The sequence below is a fragment of the Pipistrellus hanaki genome, assembly GCF_964339955.1.
Source record: "Pipistrellus hanaki genome assembly, chromosome: 8".
Classification (NCBI taxonomy): domain Eukaryota; kingdom Metazoa; phylum Chordata; class Mammalia; order Chiroptera; family Vespertilionidae; genus Pipistrellus; species Pipistrellus hanaki.
The window spans coordinates 73,836,984-73,859,038 of NC_140510.1; the positions used below are offsets into that span (position 1 = coordinate 73,836,984).

The 22,055-nt window shown below is 43.4% G+C and overlaps 1 protein-coding gene across 2 annotated transcripts in view; it reads left to right on the top strand.

The window, feature by feature from the left end:
* Positions 1–3,451: 3,451 nt before the first annotated feature.
* The window catches only part of CASP10 (caspase 10), a 32,603-nt gene continuing 13,999 nt past the window's right edge, over positions 3,452–22,055 (top strand). Inside the window, exons 1-5 of one of the 2 annotated variants that reach the window (XM_084893253.1) lie at positions 3,452–3,629; positions 5,030–5,383; positions 6,724–6,820; positions 10,502–10,637; positions 18,640–18,719. In XM_084893253.1, the coding sequence (XP_084749379.1) occupies positions 5,037–5,383; positions 6,724–6,820; positions 10,502–10,637; positions 18,640–18,719 (660 nt within the window). In that variant the 5' untranslated portion in view covers positions 3,452–3,629; positions 5,030–5,036. The remainder of the gene's footprint in view (positions 3,630–5,029; positions 5,384–6,723; positions 6,821–10,501; positions 10,638–18,639; positions 18,720–22,055) is intronic. The other variant, XM_084893254.1, reaches the window with a different exon arrangement.

Consider the following 22,055-nt stretch of genomic DNA (forward strand, 5'->3'; position numbering starts at 1 on the left):
CGTCAGTGTAAGAAAGTACCGATTTTTTTCCTTTACAAGGAGAGTGCCCGCTCACCCCGTTGCTGCTGCTTCTGCAGCCTATTCAAGGGCGCTTCCGCAACTCCAGCCCTCTAGGATAAGTACTTGGGAAGGTTAAAGGACTCTTTCCCATATTTTTCTTTCTCAGTAGAATCCTTCCATTACAGACAGGGAGACAAGAACCATCACTAGAAACCAAACAACAAAGAGACACAAACAACAATATAAAAAATTATATACGATATTTACAGGTGCACATAACCCTCAGACAAGGCTTAATGAATCAGAGTCCTTTCCAGGGACCTTTCAGAAGATGTCTTACTGTGCTCAGGACTCACAGCCAGAATGTGGGACTCACAGTCAGAATGTGGGACTTACAGTCAGAATGTGGGACTCACAGCCAGAATGTGGGACTTACAGTCAGAATGTGGAACTTACAGCCAGAATGTGGGACTCACAGCCAGAATGTGGGACTTACAGCCAGAATGTGGGATTTATAGCCAGAATGTGGGACTTACAGCCAGAATGTGGGTCTCACAGCCAGAATGTGGGACTCACAGCCAGAATGTGGCCCAGAAGGCTGCCAGCTGGGGTTGCTAGCGAACACCCACAAACAGAAACAGAAACAGAAACAGAGGTACCTTCAATATGCCAGTCTTACAGAGATGGAGACTTACAGATTACAGGTGCTAATTCAACCAATAGCGAAGGCAGCTGGCAAAGTTCGTAAGCACTTAAGGAAAGTCCTCGAGTTAAATAACGTGGCAGCTGCTGGGGACTTTACTGAGGTGTCTGTAAGAAGTTTCTCAAGTCCAGGCATCCACCCCGAGTCCTTTGTCAAATTCCGAAGCGTCTTACCTTAGGGCTCGGAGGGGGTGTCCCAGTGGAGTCACCAAAACATGTAACCGGGAAACCCCCGGTTGGACTCAGGCTGCCTGTCGCTGTGTCCAATAAGGAAGGCAGGGTTGAATCATTTTAGGCGTTTAACGAGAAGGCTAGCCAACCAAGAAGACAGGGCATTTACAAGCATCAAATCCTGCCTTCTAGCCAGGTGCAGGGGACAGGATTATAAAGGGGAAGAGGCTGGGGTGCTATGTGCAGGCCTGAAGCCGTCGGCTATTGTAATTAGTCACCAGGTGATGAGATGATGTTGATGAGAGATGTCTTGACTCCTGGTGGGTCGTCTGACTATGCTTATCATTTCTGCTTGCTGGATTCACAGCTGAGTCACCTCCTCAATTGCTTTGCACACTTTTCCTTTGAAAAGGAAACTTAACCCCTATTCACATAAGTCTGTGTGTTCTAAGATTTAAAATAATATGATTACTTTTCAGATTAATTCAGGTGCTCTATCTATTCTATAAAATAAAAGCCTAATGTGCAAATCCATGAATGGTGGAATGATGGTGGAATGACTGGTCGCTACGATGCACACTGACCTCAGGGGGCAGACTCTCAACACAGGAGCTGCTCCCAGTTGCAGGCCCCAGACCAGCCAAGGTGGGTGCCAGAGGCTCCCCCTCCCTGCCCCCATCACCCTGCTGGTCTCCCCATAGATTGGCCCTGATTGCAGGCCAGGCCTAGGGACCCTTACCTGTGTACCAGGCCTTTAGTTAGATTATAAGTCCTCCCTGTCATTTCCTAGAGCTTTCCATTGGCAAATGCTTCCTCCTGGAACTGAGGGACAAAAGTTTTGAAATAAACCTTTGCTCTTTTGGCCATTTCATTTCCATCCCTTAAGGGGCTTATTAGTCCCCAAAATTGTCAAATCCCGAAGCGTCTTACCTTAGGGCTCGGAGAGGGTATCCCAGTGGAGTCACCAAAACATTATTAAAGGCCTAACATGATTCAACCCTGCCTTCGTTATTTGGGGCCTGATGACTAATTTGGGGGCCTGGGAAGGAAAAGTGATGTGGTTGGGGAGTGATGCGAGTACCGCATTTACCATTGCAGCCATCTTGACTGGAAGCTCCATTTGAACCATTTTTAAGGCTGCACTTTAGTGGCATTAAATACATTTACTGGTTGAATGACCATCACCACTAGGACTCATCTTTCTTTTCTTTTTCTTCTTATTTAAAATCTTTACCTGAGGATATTTTCCCATTGATTCTTAGAGAGAGGGAAAGAGAGAGAAGCATCAATGTCAAAGAAACACATTGGTTGGTTGCCTCCCGCAGGAGTCCGGACCAGGGCCTGGGGCGGGGAGAAGCCCACAACTAAATACAAGCCCTTGACTGGAATTGAACCTGGGACCGACCCTTTGTCCTCAGGCCAGTGTACTACCCACTGAGCCAAATTGGCTAGGGCAGGACTTATCTTTCTTAAACCCAGAAATTCTCTAATGATGCCCAAGATCTGGAAATGGCAGTTTAAAATTAGCTAGTAGAGCATAATAAATCTTACTTATTTTCAGAGATAAAGTATCTTTCTAAGATTCTGAACTTCTTCCCTGAAGTTGGCAACATTTGAATTATCCTGTAGTGATTTAGAGCCAAATTTGCTGATTTGAGTTTCGGGTTTCCCACTAGCTCTATGTATGACCTTGGGTAAATTACCTGATCTTTCTGTGTTTTAGTTTTCATGCCTTAAAGAAGGGGTCATTGGGTGATTTGGTGAAGAAAGCATGCCTGACATAGTAATTGCGATGTGTTAGGTATTGTTTTCTTTTCTTTTTTTTTCTTTTTTTAAAAATATATTTTATTGATTTTATACAGAGAGGAAGGGAGAGAGATAGAGAGTTAGAAACATTGATGAGAGAGAGTCATCGATCAGCTGCCTCTTGCACATCCCCTACTGGGGATATGCCCGCAACCAAGGTACATGTCCTTGACCGGAATCGAACCCGGGACCCTTCAGTCCCCAAGCTAACGCTCTATCCATTGAGCCAAACTGGTCCCGGCAAGGTATTGTTTTCATTCTTAGAAATAATGTCTTCCAATTCTCTTTCCTGCTGGACTAAATGTGCTGTGAGGGCAGAGACTGCATCGGTTTTGTCTACTGTTATTTGTCTTCTTTGCAAATACCTCAAATTGGCGTATCTCTCAGCTCCTCCTCCTCCGCTTCATTTTTTTCTTCTTCCTTTTTGCTTAAAAACATTTTTTTTTTTTGTTTGTTAATTTGTAAATGGAGTTGTTGAGAAAAGATTAAGATGGGTGACTACTATTCATGAGATTCTGGGTTTTATTTTAAAGCTTAAGTGAATTTGGGGAAGGAGGAGGTTGGAAAAATGGACATTTTTTTTTAAGACATAAGAAATAAAAATGGCTGGAACACTTAAATCCTGAGCTCTACAGGGTGTATCTGCCTTTTTTCTTGTATCTGCCTTTAGGAGGTGCTATTGATCAGGATTATCCTAACACCAGCAAAAGGCAAGGGGGCAGGCGCAGCGATGACATCAGAGGAAATTAACATTAAACCTGAGGGGAGGGCCAGTATTCATTGTAAGTATTCAAACTCAGCAGCAAGTCTGAAGTTTTCCTCCCTTGTAAATAGATGTTTTCTTGAAACTTGGAGCACAGAGAGGATCCTAATTCCTTTAAAACTTTGTTTCCAGGTAATTTCCCCAAGAACCACTTACTTCCAGAGGATCCGTGGACTCTGATCTGAAGGTATGTAATTAACACCTTTTCCCTGCGGCGGGAGGGGGTCTTACACTCCAGCATTCCCTCTTGCTTTCTGAAACTTGCAAAAACTTGCAAAAACTCTTGTTTTCAGCAATGGCACTACTTCTGCCTGGATTTATTAGCCTTCCCAGGAAAAGTGAATGTTTAAAAAGCCCTAGGAAGGCTTCGACACAGCCTTTTACCGGAAGAAATACCCTAGTCTCCGAACAGGAAGCTAGAGGTTTAAGAACTTCAGGAAACTTCAAGGCAAATGTTTAAAGTGTTAGAATAGAAAGATCCCATGGATGATCCCATTTTTTGGTTTCCTTTTTCTAATAATAAAAGTAATAGTGTGTATTGCATAAGATTTGAGAAACTCACACAGGAGTCCAGAAGAAAATTTGTATTTTATGAAATTATACCATCTAGATATAACCACTCTTTGTTATTGATGTTTCATTTTTGCTATGTTCTCTTTCCTTCTATACAAGTCTTGCATAGTATCCTTATATTATGGTGTCCTTATATTATGAATAATATTACATAGTGTCCTTATATTATGAATAATATTACATTGAAAAATGTTATCAATTTATTGATCCTCTTATTCGTATGAAATTTAGTGTAGAAAGGACCAGTTTATGAACTAGTTATGTGGAAATCTTGACTTAGTTACTTTGTGACTTTCTATATTGATTTGAACCTCCCTGTATGTCTGGGATCTAGGATTATGGCTGCTCTTTCTGTGGGTTTCAAACCGGTCCTGTTATAGTTAGTAATATTCCCTTGCTATCCTTGAGTTGGTAAGCACTTCAGAAATATAACCTCCACCCCCAGTTGCTTTATTTCTAAAATATGGGGCATAAATCCAGTGCTAATTCTGCCATTTGATGGCAATAACTTAAGAGTTCCAACCAGACCTAGGCTAGCTCAGTGTACGTCGTACACCGAGGCTTCCGGTGCCCATTTCCAGTCAGGGCTCACTCAAGAATCAACCGATGAATGCATAAGTATGTGGAACAACGGGTTGATGTTTCTCTCTCTCAAAATCAACAAAATAAAAATAAATTTAAGCATAGAAGTGCTCCAACCGGAAGATGAACTCCAACAGGAACAGTTGTGCTGAGTTGTCCATGTCACTCGCTCTACAGGATCATTTGATTTCAGAGAATCAGGGTACATGGGTTCCCAAAAGCTCCCTGCAGACCTCCCAAAGGGTTCACAGACAAGTGTTGTCTGTTGGTTTTTGAAATAACTGTGCAATCATTTTCATGTCAGTTAATTTTTACGTTTCAGCACTTCCAGGAAAGTCTAGTGCCTGGAAGGGAGGAGGCTGATGGCGGGAGAGGGCCTGGGAAGGCGAGGTGCCCCATGTCCCTCCTCCCTCATCTCTCTGTCTCTTCCAGACTAGCCATGTCATCTGGTGTTCAGAGTCGGAGTCCCAGTCTGGAGGATAACGATAGGAAGAAGTTTCGCACAAGGCTTCTGAATATTGATTCAAACCTTGAAGACTCAGAGGTGGAAAAATTAAAGTTTCTCTGCCGAGACTTCATCCCCTACAGGAAGCTGGAGAAGGCCCGCTCGGCCTTGGATATTTTTGAGGATCTCATGACTGAGGACCTGCTGAATGAGAAAGACCCCTTCCTCCTGGCGGAACTGCTCTACATCATGAAGCAGAACTCACTGCTGAAGCACCTCAACTACACCAAAGAGCAAGTGAAAGACCTGCTGCCCACTCGGAAGAAGGTGTCCCCATTCAGGTGAGGAGGGGACTGCCATCAAGGCAGAATGGGCTTCCAGTTAGGGGTCCTTCAGGCCACCAGGCCTTGAAAGGAGACTGGGGTTTCAGGATCTCACTCATATGTGGAATCTAATGAACCAAATACACTGGTGATCAAAAATAGACCCAGAGACATAGAAGCATAAACCTCAGTGGGAAGGCAGGGGTCGGGGGTAGGAAGCAACCAAAGAACTTGTATGCATGTATGCGTAACCCGGGGACACAGACAATGGGGTGATGAGGGCCTATGAGGCAGGGGTAGAGGGCCTAAGGGGCAAGGGAAGGGGCTGGAAGATGTTAGTGGGGAAAAATGAGGGCCTATGTAATACTTTCAACAATAAAGAAGAAAGAAAGGAGACTGGGATTAAGATCTCTTAGGTCTCTTTCTCATCCACCTCCTTGGGTGTCACTGATCTAGCAATGCTAGGAGATTTCTCAGGTACTGTAAAGGCAAAAGGCTGGGGTTCTCAGGGCCTGGCAGTGGCTTTCCTCAGCTTTGTATCTTACCGCCAAGGGGAGCCCACCCCAGCACAGCCGGCCCAGGCTTTTCTCCTGCCCAGTCTCCGCGCCCTCAGACAGTCCTCTCTTCTGGGTGTGTCTGCCTATATCCAGTAATTTGAGAAGAAAAAAATAACAGTGTATAATACTAGTAAGCAGGCCTATCATGGTCAGACCTTGGACACCACTGTTTTTACATTGTCCCCTGACATGGTAGCTGCCGAGCCCCTCACAAGGAGGAGCCTTCGAAGTGCTGCCTTATGAATTGCCTGGGTGCTTGTGTCCTTCAGTTGACCTTGAGCTCTCCTCGGCTCAGCACAGGAATGCAGGAAATCATTACTCTCACTCTGCTGTTCAGCAACCAAGGGCTGGTCCCTGGCGTGCAGAGGCACCCGTGTGTGAGCGAAAGGCTCAGTTTTTCTGGTGATTCACGATACGACTCCCCAGAAGCCTGGGCATTGTCCTTTCTTTTTCAAGAGTGGACTTGACATTGCCCGGCATCAGGTTCTCTGTGACACGAGCTTATAGAGTAACCCGGAATTCCTCCAATGGAGTTGGGAGATGGAAGGCTTGTCCCCATAGAATCGTGTTCTATGCTTTCCTGGCACTGGCCTTGGGACCAGAAAACTATCCCCACTGTTTACGGTGTTAATTTAAGAGGCCGCTTGGAAGCTCAAAGTTTTAGTTTTCGAATCTGTAAAGTGGGATTAATCACAGGGCTGTGGTCGCGTACCCGAGACAGAACCTCGGTAGATGTACTCGATTCACAGTGCGGTGCCCTGCACGTGAGGCTTCATTAGTCTCTTCGGGTGTGTGTCTTAGAAACCTGCTCTATGAACTCTCAGAAGACATCGACTCAGAGAGCTTGAAGAGCATGATCTTCATTCTGAAGGAGTCCTTACCCAAAGTCGAGACGCCGGTGAGTGGGCCATACAGAGTGGGGCCTTTGTGAGCATCGCTTTAATCCGTGTTTGGGAAGATGCTGGAAAGGCTTTCAAGGTGGTTTACTTTTCGCGGGAGACAATATCAATCAAAGGTTAGGAATATCGACGTTGGGGCCTGGATTCGAGTGCTGGTTCTGCGACCAGTTTCTCCATATGGGAGGCTAGTGATTGGAGATTTCTGAGTCTCCATTTTCTCACGTACCATGCCAGCTCCTTCCAGCACGGTTAAGGGGATTCAAGAAAACAAGGTACGTGAGGCATGAGCATCGGGCCTGGGTTTGACAAACAGGAACCATGCAGTGAGTGATTACCTGCTACTGACATCCACTATTTCTTATGATAAGAAATGTCCAGGGCACAGCCAGGAAATGAGGAGGTGGGAAATAAAGGCAGAGTGGGACTCATCGCTCATCACCTACACTGATCGAGGTGTCTGAGGGAGCCGTGGGTCCTTTCCCGCGGGCTTCGCAGGGTCTCCCATGTAAGGTTTCTATGGAAATCAAATGAAACAGTTTGAAGATGTGCTTTGAACTGATAGTAATGCTTGTGATGTTAATATAATGCTCTTTGCTAATCTTCTTACTGTATTGGTCACCTTTGCTAATATTCTTGCTGTATTGGCAGAGAAGTAGCTGCGTGTCTCTCTTCTGGGCCTCAAGACTTCATATTTTCTCTTTTGACTCCAATAGCAGCTTGTGGCAAGCAAGTTAGTTAATTTCTGAAGGGACCAATTTTCGAACTTTACCCTGTAACATGACTTTAATTGTGTTATTTAACCACTCCTTTAATTAGATTCTAAGTTGTATAGCATTTCATAACATACAAAAACACATGTGGCACATGGAAGTTATGAAATGTAGCACTAGGTGAACAGCCATTAGCTTCCCCATTCAGCTTACGAATGGGAACCTCACCAGTTCTCTGAGCCTTCATGTGCAGCCGCCATGTCACATTCCTTCTAAGCAACTGCTATTGAGTAACTTAAAAAACAACTAAGGAATGGGAAGCTGTGTTACATGTGGTAGGACACGTGAAGACCATGCTAGCAATTCATTAAACATGTTTCTTGGTGTCAGACCTATAGACCTGAGCAGATTATTTCTCTGTTGTGGTCGTAATCTTTGAGTCCTTTCCTCCCTTCTCCCCTTTTCAGAGCCCTCAAGGATTTAAGCCTTTTGGATCCTTTGATTGGTCATCTCTAGAGGTTCTGGTCTCCCAAAGATTCGTTATGAGTTCCTTGGGGGTGGGCTGAGTCTACTCATCATTATTTCCCCAGAACCTTGCGATGCAACCTACCCCTGCCACCTCTCTGTGTACAGGACAGCACTCCAACCAGCTGATCCACACTGGCCAGGGTCTCTCTTTTTTGATATTAGCAACTATTGATGTTTAACAGTTTTATATATTGATTCTTTGGGGGTTGCAAAATGGGATTTTTGAATTCTGTAACTTGTTTCCCCCTTGTCTATTTGGTTACCTGGTGATACAGTTTATATGTAAACCCTAGATTCTTTTATTTACCCAGTGTTTATGATGACTGCCTGGTTTCCTGTCATTCTCTGAAAGTGACCCATTATAAAGAACAAATCTGAATTCATAGATTTAAACATATTTGATGGCTTTCAGTTATTATGCTCATTGAAGTTCACATTGTCCCATTTTTGCCCAGTAGTAGTCTCTTCAAGTTGGTTCCTGTGTCATTTTTACATGAATTCAGTGTGATTATTTGCAACAGTTGAAATTTTACTTTGCATGTACTATACCTATTATCTCCCCCCATTTTTTTGGTTGCAATATATCTACATTGTTAGAGTACAAGGCCATATGTGTATATACTACACAATCTTCTTTAACATTTTTATTTATTTTAGGTTTATACCTTCTTTTAGTCTTCATTTAGTTCTCTTTCTACAATTAAACATGTATGTGTGGAAACCTAGAATACCCTACAAAGGTCATTTGTGTTCCACTATCCGGTAAAGAATTTATTTCTCGGATCGAATGTTTTTGCAATTGCAATTGCAGATAATGTGGCCTTATTAAGTTTTTGTATAAAAACCTAGGTGAGTTTCCATACCAGTACTTCTTAGACTGCATCACACATATACACACACACTCCAATGAACACATCCTCATCCTTATATTACTGTTCTAACTTCCTCCTTCTCTCTACTGCCAAACTGCTTAAAAGGAACACACTCTTTCTCCACTCCATTCTTTTTTTTTTATATATATATATTTTATTGATTTTTCACAGAGAGGAAGAGAGAGGGATAGAGAGTTAGAAACATCAATGAGAGAGAATCATCTACCAGCTGCCTCCTGCACACTCCCTACTGGGGATGTGCCTGCAACCAAGGTACATGCCCTTGACCAGAATTGAACCTGGGACCTTTCAGTCCGCAGGCCGACGCTCTACCCACTGAGCCAAACCTGTTTTGGCAGCTGTTTCATTTTAAAATGGAGATTATAGTAGTATCTACCTCATTGAGTTGTTTTTGCGGTTCATACCGTAGATGGCAAGCACTGAATGGCAGGTAGTATTCAGGGTGTCCCCCAAACGTATACACACTTTGAATAATTAAAAAAGGCAGTGTTTATTAAAATATATTCCATTTTCAAAATGCAATCGAAATTACAGACACGATGTGTATACCTTTTGGGGGACACCATATATACTAGTATACTGGCTTTTGATATTAATACAGATTGTATAGAGACTTTTTTTAAATAAATATTTATTGTTCATATTATTACAAAGGTTCCTCATTTCTTCCCCCCTCCACCAGGTTCCCACCCCACCCTCCGCCCCCTTCCCCTCCCCCATTGTCCTCATCCATAGATGCACAGTTTATGTTCAGTCTCTTCCTCCCTCCCTTTCCCCTATAGTAAATCCCTTTTCAGATAGTAAATCAGTTACTTAGCATTTTCTCATATCAATAATACCTCCACATGCCCAAAGATACCCTTCATACAAAAGACATTTCCAAATAGGTCAACCAACCTCATCCAGGCCCCGCACAAGGCACTCACAGATCAACACCCCAGTGTTATACTAACTCAACATATCCAGATCTAAACCTTCATCACTTGATTCAGCAGACCCTCAAGTTCCCGCAACAGTTTCCAGCCATGTCTGAGAGGCAGCCTTGGGGCAGGGGTAGGCGAGGAGTGAGCTGTTCCAGGCCTGGCTGCTCCGGGCCTGGCCTCTGTTGCTCTGGTCCGTTCCACAACCAGCTGCTCTGGGTCTGGCCACTGCCGCTCCCGACCTGGTTGCTCTGGGCTTGGCTGCTGCTGCTCCAGGCCTGGCCACACCCAACCTGGCTTCTCCGGGCCCGGCCGCTCCGGGCCTGGCCGCTCCCAGCCTGGCAGCTGATGCTCCAGGCCTGGCCACACCCGACCCGGCTGCTCCGGGCCTGGAAGCTCCCAGCCTGGCAGCCGCTGCTCCGGGCCTGGCCGCACCCGACCCGGCCAGATTGCATAGAGACTTATTTGGTAATACCTCTTTCCCCACACTATTGAGATACTCTGGGATAAACAACCTATCTTATTCATCAATGCAAAACCTGATGCCTCATGGCCACATAGGCAGTGTTCAGTGTATGAACGGATAATCGGTAGGCAAGTAAATGTGACTCCATTGATTCTCTTTGCAGACCTCGCTAAGTTTCCTGGGACATCTGGAGAAACAAGCTAAAATAGATGCAGATGATCTGACGTTGCTGGAGGATCTCTGCAAAAATGTCTTACCTCATCTTGTGAGAAAGATAGAAGAATATAAAAAAGAGAAAGGTAACTAACGCATGCTTCCTTGCTTGCATCAGACCATGGGAATTCTTTAATGATCTGGTCACGTATGATGTTATCAGTCTGATAATATTCTCTGGGAAAGCCAGAACTCTCCTGAGCTCATTCATTCAACTCACTGATTGAGTGCACACTTTGTGCTCGACACAGGTTTAGAAGCTCCACTTGGGAACTTGTATTCTAGTGGGAGAAAGTAGTTTTAGACAAATATCTTCTTATTCTTATGTGGCAGTGAGAGTATAGGAAGTCAATTAGAACGAAATAACAAAAAGGGAGGCAGGACAGCACAAAGCTTATGCTATGGAGTCAGAATGCCAGGGCACCATTTATTAGTGGTGCAGTGGCCCCTTCCTTACCATTTTTACACCTCACTTTCCCTGTCTATAAAATGGGGTAATGATAGTACTCACCTCATGGTTTTTCTTGAAGATATGAGTTTTATTGTATTTTAATTAATTTATTCATTGCTAATCCTCATCTGAGAATATTTTTCCCATTGATTTTTAGAGAGAGTGAGGGAGGGGGAGAGACAGAGATAGAAACATCGATGTGAGAGAGACACATTGATTGTTTGCCTCCCACATGTGCCCCTACCAGTGCCGGAGGTCAAGCTTGTAAGCCAAATACTAACCCTTGATGGGGAATCAAACCCGGGACCCTTCAGTCCAAGGGCTGACACTCTATCCACTGAGCCAAACCTGCTAGGACTTGAAGCTATGCATTTTATAATTCCTATGTAACACGTGTCTGGCACAGAATAAAGCATTCAATACATGTTGCTATGTATATGTTTGTCAGAGAGGAGAGTCATGAAATTGTTCCTATGGTACTCTCAGAAATCACTCTCAGAGAAGAAATTTATTATTCTACCTTTCTGTTTTGTAAAGGTAGGATTGCTTTGGTATAGAGGTAATAGCACAGGGCAGAAATCAAACCTGGCTGCCTCACCAGGTATCGACTTGTGAAAATTTGTGTTTCTCTGAGTCTATTTCTCCACTGTTAAACAAGAGCTACAGATCAAAACTCATGAGTATATGAAGGAAGGCTTTATGCCACACCCATATTTACTTCGGTGAGTCAATTTAGTGTGCAAATTTCTGTGGTTGAAAATGAAAGTAGCCAAAAGGAAACACCTCTCTAAGAATTCTCTAAATACAAAATGAACTTTGGAACAAAATATATTGTTGTTAAATTGACAAACTCTTAAACCACAACTACACCAATGGATGAATGTGTAATTTAAGTAAAAGTTAGGAAGAAAAAAATACAGGTCTTCTAACCAGCAGGGTATCAAGAGGAAATAAAAAGCAGGAAGTGGATATCGAAAGTATATTTGAAATCCTCGTCTGAACTCTGACCACTGAGGTTTTGTTTTCCAATCACATTGCCATTTTCCTGTTATGTACCTGACACGAGGTAAACACAGGGCCCATGGGCAGAACTCTAGTTTTAAAAAAATTTTATTGATTTTTTTTTTTTTTTTTTTTTTTTTTTTTACAGAGAGGAAGGGAGAGGGATAGAGAGTTAGAAACATTGATGAGAAAGAAACATCGATCAGCTGCCTCCTGCACACCTCCTACTGGGGATGTGCTCACAACCAAGGTGCATGCCCTTGACCGGAATCGAACCTGGCACCTTTCAGTCTGCAGGCCGATGCTTTATCCATTGAGCCAAACCAGGTAGGGCCAGAACTCTAGTTTTTATGTAGTAAGTGCCTCCGTGAGTCTGGAGGTCTGAGCTTTAGATAAGAGGAATTCTAATTTTGACCCCACAAGCTACCTGCTGTGTGGTCTCCTTTGGGTGTTGAAAGAAAAACTCAAGTTTTCTTCTACTAGCCCACCGGCACCCCGGGAACCCCTCTGACCTCAGATGTGTGGGGTTTTCCAGACCCAGCGATTCTCTGTGGGCACCAACTGTGTGTCCTTCATTTAACTCAATTTTGACACGAACCAGTCAGCGCAGACCCTAACGCCATTCGCCAAGATCTCAGGCCCCCAAGACTGCACCCCACACTTCAGATGCCAATCACAAGGTATGCACAGCATCTGTCCGCACAGCATCTGTCCGAGTTGGGTACAAGCCGGTGGGTCTCAGGATCCCCTCCTCGGGCTCAATAATTGGCTCGAATGGAACCTGATTCCTGCTCGGTTACTGCTTTATTATGAAAAGGTACAGCCACGCGGAAGAGACGCCTAGGGTGAGGCGGGGGGAGGACAATGGCGCGCCCAGGTCTCCAGGCAGTTCACCCTCCCACACCTCTGTGTGTTCACCAGCCCGGAAGCGCTCTCCCTTCAGTGAGATCATGGACCGTACGGTTCATTCGGCCTCTGACCCCTCTCTCCTCGAGGTCTGAGGGTAAGTTCCTCCAGTCCCATGATAGATTCTCCTGCAACCGGCCCCATCCTGGAACTATCCAGGAGCCCCTATCACCAGTCATCTCCTAGTACATAACATTGCTTATAAAGTAGGATGTCACCCCTGAGTGTCAAAGGAACAGATTTCATTAACAAGACATGGACATTCACACACACACACACACACACACACACACACACACACACACACAGAGGCAGCTGTCATGGGAGTACTGAGCAGTGCAGAGGGTTTCCCACTTGTTTTGGCTTTATTTATTGGAAATGTCCAGAATTTGTGACAGGTCAAGCCATGGTTCTTCTGAACCTTGATTGGGCTGCTTAGCTTCACTCTCTTAATGATCAAACAGATTGGCTTAACTGCTACAGCTGGACAACTCTTAGTATTTTTCTCTCTGGTTTCAAAATATTTGGTGAAAGTTTGATCTAGAGCAGTGGTCGGCAAACGGTGGCTCTCGAGTCACCTGCGGCTCTTTGTCCCCTTGAGTGTGGCTCTTTCACAAAATACCACGCGCAGGCACGCCCGTACAGTGTGATTGAAACTTCGTGGCCCATGCGCAGAAGTCGGTTTTCAGCTCTCAAAAGAAAGTTCAATCATTGTACTGTTGCTATTTGGCTCTGTTGACTAATGAGTTTGCCGACCACTGTCCTAAGCATATAAAAGACACATCAGTGATTCCAAGGATTTTTTGGGAGCAGACAGCAAATGTATATTTATTACTAGATTATAGGTATCAATTAACATTTTAATAGTGACTTTCTACAGCCTAAGAGTTGGGGCTTAATTCTGCCATTTAGAATGAAGGACTAAAGGACTGAAAAGATAGCAGGTGTGTGGATTTTAGATTCCCTGTGAGTGAGTATGAACCAAAGACAAAGGCCATTTGTATCTGCTTACGAACCACCAGGATAACTGCTTCAGTTTTCTTGAGTCTTGGTATGACTTAGTATTTTAAAGTTATTATGAAATATGTGTAATAATTACAATAAAATTAAATAAAAATTAAATAATGACAACAATACAGAGTATATCAATAGAAGGTAAAAGTCTCTCTCTTCTTCCTCCACTGACAACCCATACCCCAGAGATAAACACTGTTTAGAGTATATTTTTGTAGCCTTCTTTTTTTAAAATTTAATTTAATATTTTAAAATATATTTTTTATGGTTGATAGCATTACAGATATCTCCTATTTCCCCCTCTTTACCACCCCCCTTCCTACCCTTCCCCTCACCCCAGGTCTTCACCACCCTATTGCCCATGTCCATGGCTATGCATATTAGTATATAAGTTTTTTGGTTTATTGCTTCTCGTCCCCCCACCCCACATGGAGATATGTCAGTCTGTTCCATGCCTCCATGCTTTGGGTTCTATTTTGTTGGTCATTTCAGTTTTTTCATTAGATTCCTCATGTAGCCTTCCTTCTTTATAGAGACAATTGTGTGTGTGTGTGTGCGCGCGCGCGCGTGTGTGTGTGTGCGCGCGCGCGTGTGTGTGTGTGCGTGTGTGTGTGTGTGTGTGTGTAGATTAGTGTATATATTTAAGTAAGATCATGCTAATCATATTCCATAATTTACTTTATTCTCACCTAATATATCTGACACTTTCCCATAGCTCACTCCTACTAATGGTTCCATAGAAGTACATTTGATGTACATATCATATTTAATTACCACTTTATAAAGCTGCGGTACATTTACACAATGGAATACTATGTGGCTGTAAAAAAACAACAACAACAACAACAAAAACACACACAAAAAAAACACCACACAGGAAATCTTACCCTCTTTGACAGCATGGATGGGCCAGGAAAGTATGATCCTAAGCCAGTCAGAGAAAGACAAATACCAGCTGATCTCACTAATATGTGGGATCTAATGAACAAAATAAACTGATGAAGCCCTGACTGGTTTGGCTCAGTGGATAGAGCATCGGCCTTCGGACTGAAAGGTCCCAGGTTCGATTCCCATCAAGGGCATGTACCTTGGTTGTGGGTACATCCCCAGTAAGGGGTGTGTGGGAGACAGCTGATTGATGTTTCTCTCTCATCGATGTTTCTAACTCTCTATCCCTCTCTCTTCCTCTCTGTAAAAAATCAGTAAAATGCATTTAAAAAAATAAACTGATGAACAAAATGGATACATGGAAGAGACTCGCTGGTGCCCGAGGGAGGGGGCTGGGAGTGACTGGATACAGAGTGAAGGGATTAGCTGAAGAACATAGATGTATGGACATGGACAATAGTGTGGTGAAGGCCAAGGGAGGGGGAAGAGGATCATGTTATAAATTAGATAATCATTTCAAACATTTAGAGAGAATCCAAGATGGCTGCTCGGGTAGGCACCTAGCCGCAGCCGCACGCAACAATTTCAATAAAATACAACTAAAATATAAAATGGACATTACCCAGAACTACAGGAAAATCAACTGACTGGAAATTCTACAACGAGAAGCAAGGAGAAAACCAGAAGGAAGCGCGGAGGAGCTGTAAAAGCCCAAGGTACGGAGACATGCGGCGCGCGCGGAGAGGACTGAGCCGGAGAGGAGGGAGGCCGAGTGCCTGGCTGGCGTTCCCTAGCGGGAAGGAGATAAACACTCTGACTGTGCTGGGCCCCCAACTGCTCTGAACCCCCGTTCTAGGCCAGACCCCGGGGACCCAGGCTCATCCAGAGGGAGCTGGGCTGTAAGGCGGAACCCGGGGAAGCGGCGAAAAGAGGTCCCAGAGGTGCGCACACAGCGCGCAGAGAAGGGCCAGCCAGCTGTGCCGTAGGACTGCCCTGGCAGGAAGGAGACAGGGGCTCCAGACTGCTCTGAACGCCATCTCCAACTCCACTTCCAACTGAACTGACCCCCAGTTTCGGGCCCATTGCGGGAGAGCCTACTCTGTTTGGCAGCAGGCGAAAATCGAGGGCACCTTTCTCTCAGAGGCGCTTGCAACAAGTACTGAAGGACCCTGAGTCTCAGGAGTCGCATAGGGCGGGGCTGACGGAAGCCGAGGCTGTAGGCTCCACCCTGAAACCCCGCCCCATCAGGAAAGCTGCCTGCGAAAATGCCTAAACCAAATAGATCACAAACGAAAGAAATGGAGGACAAAAAGCGACTGGATATAGAGTTCAAAACCACACTTATAAGGTTTTTCAAGAGACTCCTAGAAAAGGCCGATAAAATAAATGAGACCTATGAGGATATGAAAAGGGATCAACAAGAAATGCTAAGGGATCAACAAGAAATAAAGAATACATTGTCTGAAATAAAAAATATTATACAGAGTCCTAAAAACAGAATAGAAGATCGCAAGAATCAAGTCAAAGATTTGGAACATAAAGAGCCAGAGAACACTCCTCTGCAGAAGCTAGAAGGCAAGAGAATCCAGAAAATTGAAGATAATGTAAGAAACCTCTGGGACAACTTCAAACGATCCAACATCAGAATCATGGGGGTCCCAGAAGATGAGAGAGAGCAAGATATCGAAAACATACTGAAAGAAATAGTGACAGAAAACTTCCCCCACCTGGGGAAAGAATTGGACTTACAAGTCCAGGAAGCACACAGAACTCCAAATAAGAGGAATCCAAAGAGGACCACACCAAGACAAATCATAATTAAGATTCCAAGAGCAAAGGACAAAGAGAGAATATTAAAAGCAGCAAGAGCTAAGCAGGTGGTTACCTATAAAGGAGCACCTATACGATTGTCAGCTGATTTCTCAACAGAAACCATGCAGGCCAGACGGGAATGGCAAGAAATATTCAAGGTGATGAATAGCAAGAACCTACAGCCAAAAATACTCTACCCAGCAAAGCTATCACTCAGAATCGAAGGTCAGATAAAGAGCTTCACTAATAGAAAAAAGCTAAAGGAGTTCATCACCACCAAACCAGAATTATATGAATTGCTGAAGGGGGTTCTTTCAGAAGAGAAAGTAAATAAAGATAAAAATTATGAACAACAAATACGTAACTATCAACAAGTGAATCTAAAAACCAAGGAAATTAAAAAAAAAAATCTGATGAACAGTATTAACTGTTGAATACAATAGAATCAGAGGTATGGAAGGGGAGTGAACTGATGATTCTTGGGGAAAAGGAGAGAGGGGAATGTGGGAAGAAACTGAACATAAACTGTGCACCTATGGATGAGGACAATGGGGAGTGGGGAAAGGGCAGAGGGTGGGGTGGGAAGGGGGGGGGAAAGGAACACTTGTAATAATATGAACAATAAAAATTTATTAAAAAAAAAAAGTTAAATGTAAAAGAATTCAAAAAAAAACAACATTTAAAAGTCCTACAAAATTGAGAGGTTAGAATTTCAGGTACATAATACATTTTAAAATATAGTCCCCCAATTTTCCTATTGGTTCTACCCTGTTTCCCCAAAAATAAGACAGTGTCTTATATTAATTTTTGTTCCCAAAGATGCGTTAGATCTTATTTTCAGGAGATGTCTTATTTTTCCATGCGCTTGGTCTTATTTTCGGAGGATGTCTTATTTTCGGGGAAACATGGTAGTAGGATTCCAGGAAACCTTGTCTAGATGGCAGAGACATACTGTCGGTAGGTGATGCAGAAACTTCTCCGAAAAGTACAACTTGCTTAAGAGGCCCCTGTGAAGAAATGGCCACGAGGTTTCTGCTTTTGTAAAATTTGAGCCCCATTAGCCGCCAGGAGCCCTTCTTACTCCTCAATGTTCACACTTCCTTCCAAAGTAAATGGAAAATGTCATTCATTGAAGCCTTGATTTTAGCGATAGCTTCACCACCTGTTGGCAATTGATATACCTGGCACCATTGCTGACCACTTCACACATGAGCTTCATCTTAAACTCCTGTAATTTAGCATTATAAATTGCATCTGCTTGGCAATCACTGGTATCATGCTCACCTTGTCACTAAGGCTTTTCATGGTTAAGAAATCAAGTGTCTTCAGCCCTCACTGGTTTGGCTCAGTGGATAGCGTGTTCACTGTGGACTGATGGGTCCCAGGTTCGATTCTGGTCAAGGGCATACACCTTGGTTGTGGGCACATCTTCAGTGAGGGGTAAGCAAAAGGCAACTGGTTGATGTTTCTCTCTCATTGATGTTTCTAACTCTCTATTCCTCTCTGTAAAAAGTCAATAAAATATATTAAAAAAGAAATCAAGTGTCTTCAGAGAGTAGCCCGTTGGTGAGATGAGGCAGTGGCCTGCATGAGTCTGAGAAGGGAAGTAGTTGAAGAGACGATGCTTAATCTCCAGTTCTTCTTGGAGCAAGGCCTCAAAATGAGCATCTATGCAGTCACTGTTGGTTGATAGGTCTCTTCTCTGTTTATCTGGTCACCAAGTCCCACTCTATTCACAATGGCCAGTTGTAATGGAACATTACTTTATTGGAGTTCAAATGCCTGAACTTTAGGTCTAACATGGGAAAAATGGGAGGGTTCATGGTCTTCAAAATTAGTAATAATGTGTCAATCAGCATTGATTTCCCAATCCCAGTCTCCCCAACAAAGAGATTATTAAAACAGATCCTCGCTGAATGGATCTATTGACCAGCTGATGAGGCAAACTCTGAAAAGCAACATAGCCAGACATCGTTGAAAAACAAATAATTTCTATTTTATTTATTTTTTTGCAGAAGCTGGGCAAAAAGGAAAAGAACTACTTTCTGCTTCAGACATTAATCAAATCCGTCAAGCCTTACCAGCAGGTTCATCGGTATGTTGGTAAATGTTTAACCACCAGCTCTGCTCTCCATCCCCAGCCTCAGAGAGAGAGAGAGAGATAGAGATACTGATTTCCAATTACTAATAGGATATTAACTGTATTGCAGAATTTAAAAAATCTAACACTAGCTCTCACTAGCTGGCTTGAGCTGACTCCAGTGCACTACTGTCTTGTGCTGTGCCATTTGTTCTTATCTGTGGGGTTCAATCAGGGCTGGCCTCATGGGCATACAGCCTGTGCAGTCCTATACAGCCCATGCTTTTTTTAACTGTCTTGAAATTCTTCTTTTTAAAAATATGTTTAAATTTTTTTCTTTTAATTTAATTTATTTTTTTATTTAATTTAATTTTTTTTGTTAAAAAATATATTTTATTGATTTTGTACAGAGAGGAATGGAGAGAGATAGAGAGTTAGAAACATCGATGAGAGAGAGTCATAGATCAGCTGCCTCTTGCACACCCCCTACTGGGGATATGCCAGCAACCAAGGTACATGCCCTTGACCGGAATCGAACCCGGGACCCTTCAGTCCCCAAGCTGACGCTCTATCCATTGAGCCAAACTGGTCTCGGCTTTTTTCTTTTAATTTTTGAGAGAGAAGGAGAAGGATAGAGAGATGGAAACATTGAGAAAGAGAAACACTGATGAAAGAGAAACATCCATCCGCTGCTTCCTGCAAGCCCCCTACTGGAAATTGAGCCTTAAACCTTGGCATGTGCCCTGACTGGGAATCTAACCGTAACCTCCTGGTTCATGGGTCAATGCTCAACCACTGAGACACACCAGCCAGTTGAAATTCTTTGGTTTTTTTTTTTTTTTAAACCTCACCTGAAAATGGGTTTGCATTGGTTTAGAGAGAGAGAGAGAGAGAGAGAGAGAGACAGAGAGAGAGAGGTATGAGCCTGGACCTCAGATCTAACCCACAACCTAGGTCTGTGTGCTGACTGGGAATTGAAATTCTTAATAATGTGTAACTGTTGTTTTGCACTGGGCCCCCACAAATTATGTAGCTAGACCTCCCAGAGGACGAGAACAGAGTTTCTGTACTGCGCAGCAACGGGAGGGTGGGGAGAGGGGGAGACACGAGAGAATCTGCAATATGCCTCATACATGAGCGAGACCATTGGTAGACAGGTGACATTCTTCCCAGGCTTTGTTTCTTTCCAGCAGACTTGGGCAGTTCTACTAGTGTTTTACCGAACTCTGTCCGCATCAGTGAAGTTAGCTTGACCTTGGAAATTTTTGTGTTTGTAATTGTGGTAAAATATAAATACCATAGAATTTATCATTTTTAACCATTTAAAAAATATCTTTTTATCGATTTCAGAGAGAAAGGGAGTGGGAGAGAGAGACAGAGACATCAATGATGGGAGAGAATCACCGATTGGCTGCTTCTAGGAATCAAGCCTGCATACAGGGCATGTGCCCTGACCGGAATTTAACTGTGATCTCCCAGTTTGTGGATGAACCCTCAACCACTGAGCCACAGTGGCCAGGCATATCATCTTCACTGTTTTTTAAATGTACAGTTCAGTGCTGTCAAGTCCGTTCACATGGTTGTGTAACCCATCCCCAGAACTCATTTTGTTTTGTAAAACTTAAACTTTGTAGCCACTAAACACTAGCTTCTCATTCCCCATTCCCACCAACTCTTGGCAAACACCCTTCTACTCTCTGTCTCTATGAACTTGACTACTCTAGGTACCTCATATACTAGTAAATGGAGTCATACAATATTTTGCCTTTTTGTGACTGGCTTATTTCATGTCATGTATAATGTCTCAACGTTCATCCATGTCAGAATTTTCTTCCTTTTAAAGGTTGAATACTCTTCCATTGTGTGAGTATTCCACATTTCGTTTATCCATTCATCCACTGATGGCGACTTGGGTTGCTTCCACCTTTTGGCTACTGTGAATGATGCTGCTATGGCCATAGTATAAATATCTCTTGTAGATCCTGCTTTCAGTTCTTTTGGATATTAACCCAGAAGTGGAATTGCTGGATCTTAGGATAATTCTGTATTTCATCTTTTGAGGAACCACCATACTGTTTTTCCACAGCAGCAGCATCCTTTCTACCCATAATACACAAAAGTCCCAGTTTCCCCACGTCTTTGCCAACACTTGTTTTCCTGGTTTTTAATAGTAGCCATCCAAATGGGTGTGAGGTGGCATCTCATTGTGGTTTTGATTTTCATTACTTCACTCATGATTAGTGATGTTGGGCATCCCCTTTTGTGTGCTTGTTGGCCATTTATATATCTTCTTTGGGTAAATGGGTTGTTTTTTAAATTGGATTGTTTGTGGAATTTTTATTTTTTATTTAAAAAAAAAGTTTCCATAGCATTCCAGTCAAGATGATGGTGTAGGTAAACATGGTATTCAGAACCTCCCACAACCACATCAAAATTACAACTAAGTTACAGAACAACCATCATTCAGAATGTCTGAAAGGTAGCTGAATGGAAGTCTTGTAACTAAGGATATATAGAAAGAGCCACATAGACACTGGTAGGAATTGTGGAGACATGGAATGGCCTGGTCTCACTCCCATGTGTGGCACTGTTGAGGAATATCTCAACAGTGGAGGTCCCCTCTGAAAGTATAGGAGTCCCAGCCCAACACCAGGACTCCCAGCCCAGGGTTTCAGTGCTGGGAAGACAAGTCCCCATAACTTCCAGCTGTGAAAACTAGTTGTTGAGTGAGACGAGGGGATCTGGGAGGGAGTTCCAGGCATTGTGCCCAAAGGGCCCACACACTGACTTACTCAGACTCCCTTGCTCTGAGACTTCTCGCCACTGTGTCTTTGTGAACCTTCCCCTTTGGAAGAAGGGAGTTGATTCTCTTCTTGTCACCTGCCAGTGGCCTTTTCTATGGCTGGAGACTGGGCATCTGTCCTTTTCTGCATCAAGTCACTTTGTTTTAACATTTACGTTTCAGGTTCATTGTAAGGGACACAACTTAAAAACATCTACGTGGAAGAGATCCATAGGACAAGTGAGGAGAGTTGGGAGTGGCAGGGAGTTTCCGTACCTTCTCAGGGCACACCACCTCAATGTGTCTGCCAACCCATCAAGTCTAGGTTTTCAACTCTCCTCCTAACTCTGTGACTTTCCTGCTCTTCCTCTTTCCTCAAGATGAGGGGACTTGTCAAGATACACCTGGAAGGAGTAATGGTAGATGTACCTAATGCACTTTTTAAAACTTGGATCAGTATGGCAAAAAAGAGATATATTTTACTTATACCTAGTTATTCATTGTGACTTGGGAAAAGGTTTACAAATTAGTGGAGAATTTATTTCTTTTAAAATATATATATTTTATTG